Genomic DNA, 12,169 nt, shown 5'->3' with positions numbered 1-12,169 from the left:
GGGTGGATGTGCCTGTTCCATTTTGTTTGTTTTATTGTGAGGGGAGGGGGTATTTGGGAGTTGATGATCATGCTGCCTTTTCTTTTCCTTTCTTGACTTCATGGTTACCTGGGGAAGAAGAATTTCATAACTGTATACTTTGTTAATAAATGAACCTTCGAACCTCGCTGATGATCAACACTGGCGCACCTCAGGGGTGCGTGCTTTGCCCACTGCTCTACTCTCTCTACACCCATGACTGTGTGACTAGGCAGAACTCAAATGCCATTTATAAATTTGCTGATGATACAACCATTGTTGGCAGAATCTCAGGTAGTAGTGAAAGGCCGTATGGGAGCAAGATGTACCAGTTATTTGAGTGGTGTCAGAGCAACCACCATGCACTCAACGTTAGTAAAACCAAACAACTGATTGTGGGCTTCAGAAAGGGTAACACAAGGGAACACAAACCAATCCACATAGAGGGATTAGAAGTGGAGACAGTGAGCTATTTCAAGTTCCTGGGTGTCAATATCTCTGTGGATCTAACCTGGTCCCAACATATCGATGCAGCTATAAAGAAGGTAAGACAGTGGCTATATTTCATTAGGAGTTTAGGAGATTTGGTTTGTCACCTAAAACACTCAAAAACTTCTACAGATATACTGTGGAGAGCATTCTGACAGGTTGTATCACTGTCTTTGAAGTTGAAGTTGAACATCACTTGAAGTTACTTCGAACTCAACGGCTGTGAAGGTGGATGAAGGCTGCAACAAATCTATCAGCTCCAATCTTCGTGGTTTCCATGCCATTGGAATCAGTTGGTTGATTTGTGAAGTATCGTGTGCTTCTTGGAGTGCAACATCAAGTACATGTTAAACAAATACACGCATAGCGTCTTCGCTCTGTGGGCCACTTCTTCAGAACGAAGACCATCATCCTCGACCTCGAGGGATAGCCACAATGATGATCACTGTCTGTTATCGGGGGGGCACTGCTACACAGGATCGAGGTAAGCTGCAGAAAGTTGTAAAATTAGTCAGCTCTATCATAGCATCCAAGACATCTTCAAGGAGCTGTGCCTCAGAAAGGCAGTGCCCATCATCAAGGACCCCCATCACCCAGGACATACCCTCTTTACGTTGTTACCCTCAGGAAAGAGGTATAGAAGCCTGTTATTCCATGGCAGGTTCCAAGGTCCCGTTTGCCAATTTACCTTGGGAGAATCTAGAACCTAGAATTTAGAACATAGAATATACACACTCAACAATTCAGGAACAGCTTCTTCCCTTCTGCATCTGATTTCTAAATGGACACTGAATCCATGAACACCACTTCACTACTGTTTTTAATTTCTGTTTTTGAACTACTTCATTTAATTTAATTATTTAATATACATATAGCCTCACTGTAATTCAGTACTTTTCCCTATATTTATTACATATCCATTTTACTGCTGCTAAGCTAACAAATTTCACAACATATGCTGGTGATATTAAACCTGATTCTGGTTTTACTGTTGCTGTTACTGCTGCTGCTGCTTGTGTTACCTGCTCAACACTATGGGTATGCTCTCTTGGCACTGAAATGTGTGGTGGCACTTACGGGTTGTCCCCACAAATCCTTGGGTGTGTTGGTTATTAACAAATCATGCATTTCACTGTATGGTTCAATATACATGTGATAAATTCAAATGTTTGTAAATCCAAATCTCAATCTGGACAATTTCTGCTTACCATTATCATCTAGCTGTTTAAATACCTGCCTTTGCTCATCCAGTGACCTATTAGCCTACTTACCCTGTCCACTCCAGACTACTCTATCTTTACATCACTGCAATTGCTCTCTGATTGAAATTGAGGACATTGGCTTTGGCCCCAGGATATTCACCTTTAAATTGTATTCAGACTCCCCCATTCCCAATTGAACCATAATATCTTTTTAAATCCTAACTCATGACATATGATCTAAAATTGATTCTGTTGTTGCTCTTCCTGCCTTGTGGCGTATCGGGCGACAACTTTGCCATTTCTTTTACATTTTTGTCTGTATTCTATGAGGCCAATTTGCTAGCTCGACATTCAACCCAGCATGGATGGAAGCATGCAAGTAGCCGGCCGGATTCAAACCCAGGTCCATTCGCCCCAAAGTCTAATGCAGATGCCACTGCACATGGCATTTTCAATTAACATGGGTAAATCTATTTTTTTTGAAAATGCCATGGCTGCATTTCATCAGAAGATTATGTGTCCTAAGTAATTCTTGCAGATGCCAATTTAAGAATCAAAGCTAGGATTATTTGATTAGCTGATATATGAAGAAACCATATACTGTAATTAAGATGGTACATTATAATCATCACCATTTGGAATGGATGCCCATGAAAATACCGATCTTTGTAGTACCTATTTTCAAAAACAAAGGAGTAAATATGTTTGTTGAAATACGGCAAAGGACAATAGTGGTTGACTGTTTTTGTGACCAGTGGTGCAATGCCCAGATTGGTGCCACGACTTCTGTTGTTTGTAATATATAATAATCTGAATCTAGAAGTAGATAGAAAAAAAGTGTTGTTAACAGTGAGAAGGGGAGTCTTCAAAGGGTGGGTGAAGATAGTCTCTCACTTTATCCAAGGCATAGAAGACAATGGGCCTAGTGCTGGAAAAGGGCTGGACACTTGATCAATGGCAAGAATGGGTGAGCTGAAGGCCACATTTCTGTGATGTAGATTGAGAACAAGGAAAAGTACTGAACTATAAATATCCTTAAATAAATAAAACACTGATCAAAACTAATGCCACAAAATAACACAAAACGTGCAATTACAGTAACATTGCGTCTTTCTCAGTTGCAGAGTACCCTTTACAGCCAATAAAATGCACTATGAAAGGCAAATGTGATCACTGTTGAAAAATAAGTTTTTCAATGAAGGCACAAGACACTGAAATACTGGAGTGAGAATAAGATGTTAGAGGAACTCTGCAGGTCAAGCAGCTTGAGATGGACGATAATGGACTATCGATCTTTCGATTTGAGACTGTTCATCTGGTTTATCTTTTTCAATGATATTGATTGAGAGAAATGTGCAATAATTAGTATACTCCTCCTCTCAGGGTCTTAGAGCAATGGAAATAGGCCTTTTTATTCATGTTGGCAAATCCACATCAAGCATCCATTTACACTAATGCTATGCTTATCCCATTCTTTTCTCAAAACCACATACCCTGACATACATAGAGTACAAATACAAACGGAACTAAATGTCTGAATGGAACCAAGGTGACTGGAATTGTCAAGCAAGCTGCACCACTCTGCTGCTCCTTCAGAGCATCTTCTTCAAACTGCGTCAAAGAAGCCAGATGGGAATGAGGTTTGATGTATTATCTATTTGAGGGCATCTCCAACAATGCAGCATCCACTGTATTACCTAGATTTGTACACTCAAATTCCAAAATGTGGAATTAAAGTCACAAGTTACTGATTTTCAGGCAGGAGATGCATGAGCAGGCCACACTTGTCGCATGTAAATATTACTAAAATATTAAACTGAAATACAACACCTTGATTTGGAATAGTATTTCTTCAAGTTTGCAGCTTAGTCTCTCACATCTCTTTGCTGCGACAAATGGTCATGGATCACAGAGATCTCGCACAGAAGCTGGCCCACCATGGCCTTCAATTCCCTATTTCATTTACCACCACTTGATCCATAGTCTACTATGCCATGGTGCTCTTAAATACTGTGAGTGTACCTATCTGCATCAGATTTCAACCACAAGTGAAACAAAAAAATTCTTCCTGAGATCACCTCAAAACTCTTATTCTTCACCCTGTATATATGTCCTATAGTCTTAGATATCTCTAGAATTGGATGCAAACATACAACCAAACTCATTATCAACGTCTCATCAGAGCTTAAAACATAACATTGATTCAAGCATTTAGATCTGAATTAGAGATTTTGCTGGACTAGCAATTTACTTCTATCCATCAAAAACAAACACAGCTTTCAGTTTCCATGCCACTACAGTAATGCACAGATCACCACATCATCAGTACTTATTTTATTCATCTATAGTACCATAGAGCAAATGTTGTAAAACAGTTATCCTCAGCATCCCGAATGACATCTACTGCATAATCAAGATTATGAAATCAGATCACTTTCATATTTGTTTGACTTCTGCCTGTGTGCAGTTATATTTCATGTGCAGACTGCACGGTAGAGTAGTGGTTAGCATAACACTTCACAGCACAGGCAACTAGAGTTCAATTCCCACCGCTGCCTCGAAGGAGCTTGTGTGGTTTTCCGCCAGGTGCTCCAGTTTCCTCCCACAGTCCAAAGTTGTACTGGTCTGTAGGTTAATCGGTCATAGTAAATTGTCCCGTGATTAGACTCAGATTACATTGGGGTTTGCTGGGTAGTGTGGCTCGAGGGGCCGGAAGGACCTCTTCTGCACTTTATCTCAATAAATAAAGATAAATAAATTTTGTAGGCTGAATAGTTCTCTGGGACAATCTGACATCATGAAATGTGTTGTCCTAGCATTACTTTCTCAGGCCTTCTCATTTATGACATTAGTTTGTTTAAACTACAGCAGTCCTATTGGGAATAGTCGATGGTAACTTGGGTGGTACGGTAGCAGCAGATAAGTACAATGCTATAGCAGTCTGTGACCCGGGTTCAATTCCACCACTGTCTGTAAGGAGTTGTGTACATTCTCCCCATGACAGCGTGGGCTCCCTCCCACATTCCAGGGATGTATGGGTTAGTAGGTCAATTGGTCACATAGTTGTAATAGGGCAGTGCCAGCTCATCGGGCACGGAAGAGCCTGGCACTATACTGCACCTCTAAAAATAAAATAAATAATGCTAAAACTGACATTTTACATCTATTAGGAAAAATAATTAATTTAAACAAGTACAAACGTCTTTTTTATCCCCACTTTCTTCAAATATACGATTTTTAAAAATACATGACAACAGGAAAGCTTGAATTATGTTCATGCAGAGAGTTTCTTACATAATGAATTAGAGGTCCCAGAACGAGGGCACTGTCGACACATCTGCCAGTCACCACCACATCAGCTCCGAGATCCAGAGCTCTGCCGATTGGTTGGGCACTATGCAAATAACGTAAGTGATCATTATTCAGTGTCCCAAATCAGAAAAGATGGATAAAATTAATGGCCTCAATACAGTTTACAAATGATTTATTTTACATTTTTATAACATTTACTAGCTGATAAAATATGCATAAAATTTGGTCTTTTAATTTCTGGTGCTCTAGCTTTCTCAGTTACAATGCCTTCTTTGTAAGTGAAAAAAAACATAGTCAAACTGGATTTGCAAATTGCACAAGAATGGATTAACATATGAATCAGGGTTACTGTTATTTAAAGTGCATTCACCCTCTAAAAATGGAAACTTTTTAAAAACAGAAACAGATACTGAGGGAACCAAACAGGTCAAACAATATTTGTGGAGGAAAAAGTTATAAAACAATGCTTTAGGGTTAAGACCGTGAATGAGGACTGAGAAGGAACAAGAAGAATTGCTAGTACAAAGCACAGCGGGCCAGGCACTGGTGGAGCCTTATAGGGAGGGAACAACTGGGCAAATGGAAAAAGTTGGGATACCAATGCTCTATGTATTGCTACTATACTAGCAAACCTTCCTGTTCTCTCTCAGTCTTGATGTAGGATTTCAACCTGGAATGTGGTCGCGCCTATTTCCTCCCTGACCTGCGGAATTCTTCCAGCATCCGCAGGCTTTTTAGTGTTCAATTTTTAAAGCAGGATATTTCGCAGTGTTGGCATAAATTAAAAGTTCACAAAATCACAAGTGAAAATATCGAATATTTTATATTATATCAATGGCACAGGATAATAATTATTCAAAATCATAGTTAAGAGTTGAATTTATTCCCCGTTTCAAAATTCTAAAATCTAAATAACAAAGAGAGCAACTGAGGGGCACTGGAAATATCTGGGATTTCATTATTGCTAAATAACAAGTAAATCAAATCAAATCAAAGGTGGTGTTGAATCAGCATATAGGAAAGCAATTAAAAATCTGACCGAGTGATGCCATAACAACAACTTCTTACTCAGTGTTAGCATGACCAAGGAGCTGATAATTGACTTCAGGAGAAGGAAACCAGAGGTCCATAAGCCAGTCCACATCCAGAGATCAGAGGTAAGAGGGTCAGCAACTTTAAATTCCTTGGTGCTATTATTTCAGAGGACCTGTCCTGGGCCCAGCATGTAAGTGCAATTACAAAGAACACACAACAGCACCTCTATTTCCTTCAGAGTTTGCAAAGATTTGGTATGACATCTAAAACTGACAAACTTCTATAAATGTGTGGTGGAGAATATATTGACCGGCTGCATCACAGCCTGGTATGGAAACACCAATGCCTTTTCATGGACAATCCTACAAAAAGTGATTATGGCTTAGTTCATCATGGTAAAGTCCTCTCTAACGCAGAGCACACCTAAATGGAACATTGTTGCAAGAAAGCAGCATCCACAACCCAGCAGATGCTCTCTTCTCACAGCTGCCATCAAGATGCCCCAGGACTCACAATACCAAATTCAGAAACAGTTATTATCCCTCAACCATCTAAAGGGGATAACTTCACTCAACTTCACTTGCCCCATCATTGAAATGTTCCCAGAAACTGCAGACTCACTTTCAAGGACTCTTCAGCTCAGGTTCTGGATATTTATTTATTACTATTATTTCTTTCTTTTTATATTTGCACAGTTTGTTGTCTTTTGCACACTGGCTGAATGTCTTATTGGTGTGTCCTTTCACTGATTCTTATGGCCGTAAGACCATAAGACATGGGAGCAGAATTAGGTCATTTGCTCCATCGAGGCTGCTCCGCTATTTCATCATGGCTGATCTTTCTATCCCCTCCTCCTTCTATCCTTCTCCCTGTAACGTTTGATACCATGTCCAATCAAGAATCTATCAAGCTCTGCCTTAAATACACCCAACAACCCAGCCTCTACAGCTGCCTGTGGTAATAAATTCCACAAATTCACCAACCTTTGGCTGACGAAATTTCTTTGCATCTCTGTTTTAAATGGACACCCCTCTATCCTGAGACTATGCCCTCTTATCCTAGACTCTTCCACCATGGGAAACATCCTTTCCAGATCTACTCTGTCTAAGTCTTTCAACATTCAAAAAGTTTCAATGAGATCGCCCATCATCCTTCTAAATTCCACCCAGAGCTATCAAATGTTCCTTGTATGATAACCCTTTCATCCCCGGAATCATCCTTGTGAACCTCCTTGAACCCACTCCAAAACCAGCACATCTTTTCTTAGATGAGGAGCCCAAAACTGTTCGCGATACTCAAGATGAGGTCTCATCAGTGCCTTATAAAACCTCAGCATCACATCCCTGCTCTTGTATTCTAGACCTCTTGAAATGAGTTGGCTTCCTCACCACTGACTCTACCTGCAAGTTAAACTTTAGGGTGTTCTATACAAGGACTCCCAAGTCCCTTTGCATCTCAGGTTTTTGGATTTTCTCCCCACTTAGAAACTAGTCTGCACATTTTCCAACATTGTATTTCATTTGCCACTCTCTTGCCCATTCTCCTCAATTGTCTAAGTCCTTCTGCACCCTTCCCGTTTCCCCTCCACCAATCTTTGTATCTGTTGCAAACTTGGCAACAAAGCCATCTACTTCATCATCTAAATCAATGATATACAGCACTAAAAGAAGCGGTCCCAACACCGAACCCTGCAGTACACCACTATCACTGGCAGCCAACCAGACAAGGGTTCTTTTATTCCCATTCAGTGCCTCCTACCAATCAGTCAATGCTCTAATCAACTTTCCTGTAATACCATGGGCTCTTAACCTGTTAAGCAGCCTCATGTGTGGCACCTTGTCAAAGGCCTACTGAAAGTCAAATTATACATCATCTAATGGATCCCCTTTATCTATCCTATTTGTAATCTCCTCAAACAATTCCAACAGGTTTGTCAAGCAAGATTTTCACTTAAGGAAACCGTATTGACTTTGTTCTATCTCGTCCTGTGTCACTAAGTACTCCATAATCTCATCCTTAACAATTGACTTCAACATCTTCCCAACAGCTGAGGTCAGGCTAACTGGTCTATAATTTTCTTTCTGCTGCCTTCCTACTTTCTTAAAGACTGGAGTGACATTTGCAATTATCCGGTCCTCTTGCACCATGCCAGAGTCCAATGATTTTTGAAAGATCATTATTAATGCCTCCACAATCTTTACCGCTACCTCTTTCAGAACGCTAGGGTGCAGTTCATCTGGTCCGGGTGACTTATGTACCCTTCGGTCTTTCAGCTTTTTGAGCACCTTCTCCCTTCTAATAGTAACTGCACTCACTTCTCTTCCCTCACACCCTTCAACATCTGGGACATTGCTAGTGTCTTCCACAGTGAAGACTGATGTAAAATAATCATTTAGTTCATCTGCCATCTCCTTGGCCCCCATTATTAATTCTCCGGCCTCATTTTCCAGCATTCCTATATCCACTCTCATCTCTCGTTAAGCGTCGCTGACCTGTGAGAATCGTCATCACTGTGGTCTGCTCCTGCTGCTGATTGGGCCATCAGAATTAGTCCAAACGCCTGCAAAGATCTCCTTTTAAGCAAGCTTATTACTCTATGGATTGAAACATTGAGGTGAATGCAGAGGAGGCCATGTCAGTGGTTGCTCTTCACGGCTCGGGCCAGAGGTCAGGAGGCTGCAGATCGGCGCTGAAGTCCACTGGTCACTCCCCATGGAAGGACTGTGTTCAAGTTGTCACTCTTCTCGATGCTGACGGAGGATGTTTTCAAAATTCCAGGATATTCTGTATGTGATTATTGGTACAGACTGTAGTTCATATTGGTCTCCTTCAGTTTTCTGCGTATAATTTCTTGTTGCCAATTGGTGGGTGGGCATTTGTTACTTTTTTGGGTGAGGGAGGTGTTGGGGATTTGGGGGTCTGATGTTTTGTTGGTGCTTTCTCGTGTGCGAGAGAGGGGTTGGGGGTTTGATACTATTGTCGCTGTTTTTTTTTGGGTTGGGGGTTAAGGGTTTGATGTTTTAGCAGGCTGTGTCCGGGTGGGCGATCTATTAGTTTTGTGCAAGGGAGGGGTTGGGGAGGTTTGCGAGTTTTGTTTCTTTTTCTTTCTCGTGCAGGGTGGGGGTTGCTGTCTTCTTTCAATGACATACATGATTTTTCTGTAATTTATGGCTATCTGAAGAAGACAAATCTCAGTTATATTCTGCGTACATACATTGACAATAAAATGAAGTCTGATTTATTCAGTATGTCTGCAAGGAAATAAACCTCAGGGTTGTATATGCTGACATACATGTACTTTGATAATAAATTTAGTTTGAACTTTGAAAATGATTTTAACAATCCAGACAGCAAGAAAATAAGTTTTTAATTACCTACAACTTACCACTAAAACAACTTTTGATTTCTTCATTTAAAGAGCAGTAATAAACAAAGCAACACACATCCTGACGAAGGGTCTTGGCCTGAAACATCGACTGTACCTCTTCCTAGAGATGCTGCCTGGCCTGCTGCGTTCACTAGCAACTTTGATGTGTGTTGCTTGAATTTCCAGCATCTGCAGATTTCCTGTTGTTTGCAGTAATAAACAAAGTCCCAGTGATCCAACCACACTGTGTTTAGCTAAATTGGTGTCAAGGATCTCTGCATTTTAAAAGTGAAGAATATACTTATGAGAGGATGTAGAGCACATGCTTCACATGCCTGAGGTCCCAGGTTCAATCCCCGGTCTCTCTACAGCTTTTACTGTCAACATTCCTGAAGCAAGTACTGTTGAAAAAATATCACTCCACTCTGGAACAACAGATCCCTTTGGGGCAGCACAGTAGTGCTGCGGTTAGACTATTATTATACTGTCAGCAACCTAGATTCAATTCTGAAAGGAGTTTGTACATTCTCCCCATGGTGACGATTCCTCCTCTGGTTTCCTCCCATATTCCAATGATGTACGGGCTAGGAGATTAATTGGTCATACACTGTAGTGTCAATGGATGGCATGGGCTCACTGTTACTATGCTGTATCTCTAAATAAAAATTTGTCCCAGTCAGAGAATCACAATGTCACAGAATGACATTCAGCACTTGACAAAGTATTCATGGTAGGCGGGCAACATGAGTGGATAATTGAACCTGCATCAGGACTGAGGGTTTAGAGACAAGATGGCCAGTATAATGAGAAGAAGTGGTGAGAGAAGAGTCCAAGGTGCTTAGTGGACTGAAGTGGGGTGTTAACAACATCCACTACATTCACTTCAACAATAATCTCTGTTACTTCTTCCTTGTACAATCTGCCTTTTACAAATGTGTGCTGACTCTCCTTAATTAACTCAAATTTCTTTGCCTGAAATTTTTTTCTTGATTGTTTCCAAAGTCTAAAGTAAATTTATTATCAAAGTACATTTAAGTCACCATACACAACCCTCAGATTAGTTTCTAAATGCACACTTGACAAATTGGCAGGGTTAGCGCTACAGGGAGATGCAAGGGACTGCTGATGATAGATTCTGGGGCAACAAGCAGAATGCTGGGAAACTCAGTGGGTCAGGCAGTATCTGTGAAGAGAAATTCATCATTGATATTTTGGATTAAGACCCTTCACCTGGTCTGAAAGAAGGGAGAAAGGGACACACTCCATTTACCAGGATTTCATATAAACAATAAATACTCACCCTAAATATGCATTCATACTTTGGACACTTTCAGGAAAAGGACTCCCACAATACATGTCTGTGACGCCTACTTCTTTCAACATATCTTTCTGGCAAAAATATAAAAAGGTAGATACAGTCAATCATTGCTACCTTTCTTAATTTTGATAGACTACAGACTTACATCTGTACAGTCACTATCTGTTCCCTAAAATCCCATTTTGCCTAATGATTTTACTTGATTTTGATTCCTCAATCAGTCCTTCTAATTGGAAAGACTATTGAAATTCATGAAGGCTTTCCACCCAGACTCTGTTTACATGTTGCTGCACCATTAATTTAAACCGTGAAAGTAAATCATATATTCAATTTTAAATTAGTTCCGACAGTCTTAGAGCAAAGTTAACTCAGTGGCATTGCCTAACCTATGGCACATATGCCTAAGATGGCACACACAAAGCTTTTGTTTGTATACGGCATGCAGCGCTACTTCTCAATACTTTAAATCTCACCCATAATAAAAAGCTTATGCACCAAAGCTCATAATTTCATATTTACATTTCTTATGTTATATATGAGATACAGTAACAATATCATATAGAAATTCAAATAACAGGAATTCTGCAGATGCTGGAAATTCAAGCAACATACATCAAAGTTGCTGGTGAACGCAGCAGGCCAAGCAGCATCTATAGGAAGAGGCGCAGTCGACGTTTCAGGCCGAGACCCTGGGGTCTCGGCCTGAAACGTCGACTGCGCCTCTTCCTATAGATGCTGCTTGGCCTGCTGCATTCACCAGCAACTTTGATGTATGTTGATCATATAGAAATTGTTATTTTTCAGTTCATAGAAGATTAATATAGTTTTTGAACAGTTTGTCTAAAATGCTTAATCTGTGGTTGAGAGGGAAATTCAGTCATGATGGCAGACCCGATGAGCCAAAAATGGGCTAATTTTGCTTCTATGTCTATGGTCTCTGTTCCACTTTTATTTATAGTAAAACAATGAATATACATGAATACGCAACAGTACTCATCCTTTTTCCATAAAAAATGCCCATAATTATTATTACTCATTCATTAATCAATGATCAGCTCCATTCAAAATTACCACCTGAAAGTTCAATGGTTTACTTCCTGATAGCCATCTCTGTTGAAACCCAAAATGAATTTAGTTCTACACACAGGATAATGTTGTTCTCCCACTTATGAGCTCCCTACCCTTACAGTTACAGGTGTCCCCCGCTTTTCAAACGTTCGCTTTACGAAACCTCACTGTTACGAAAGACCTACATTAGTATCCTGTTTTCGCTAACAGAAGGTTTTTTCACTGTTACGAAAAAAGCAGCGCGCGAAAAATGGCGGCGCGCGCCCCGAGCAGCCAAGCTCCTCCCCCGGAACTGCATTCTAGCCGCCATTGCTTAAACACGTGCTTTATCTCGATTTATTTTGTGCATCCGTTAGCAAG

General features: G+C 40.4%; 1 protein-coding gene across 11 annotated transcripts in view; it reads right to left on the bottom strand.

Annotated features, from left to right (window-relative positions):
- LOC134345510 (uncharacterized) overlaps positions 1-12,169 on the bottom strand; it is a 267,873-nt gene that overhangs the window by 173,567 nt on the left and 82,137 nt on the right. For 9 of the 11 annotated variants that reach the window (XR_010017712.1, XM_063046270.1, XM_063046269.1 and 6 more), the window contains 3 exons: positions 10,724-10,812; positions 5,004-5,103; positions 1,112-1,213 (listed from right to left, as the gene is read on the bottom strand). Coding sequence is in view for 10 of the 11 variants with exons in the window: in XM_063046270.1 (XP_062902340.1) it covers positions 1,112-1,213; positions 5,004-5,103; positions 10,724-10,812 (291 nt within the window). In the remaining variant the exon portion in view is untranslated. The remainder of the gene's footprint in view (positions 1-1,111; positions 1,214-5,003; positions 5,104-10,723; positions 10,813-12,169) is intronic. The other 2 variants (XM_063046268.1, XM_063046265.1) reach the window with 1 other exon arrangement.

The sequence above is a fragment of the Mobula hypostoma genome, chromosome 4, assembly GCF_963921235.1.
Source record: "Mobula hypostoma chromosome 4, sMobHyp1.1, whole genome shotgun sequence".
Taxonomy (NCBI): Eukaryota; Metazoa; Chordata; class Chondrichthyes; order Myliobatiformes; family Myliobatidae; genus Mobula; species Mobula hypostoma.
Note: the sequence above shows the minus strand (reverse complement) of the source record. Positions and strands in the feature narration are given on the sequence as shown.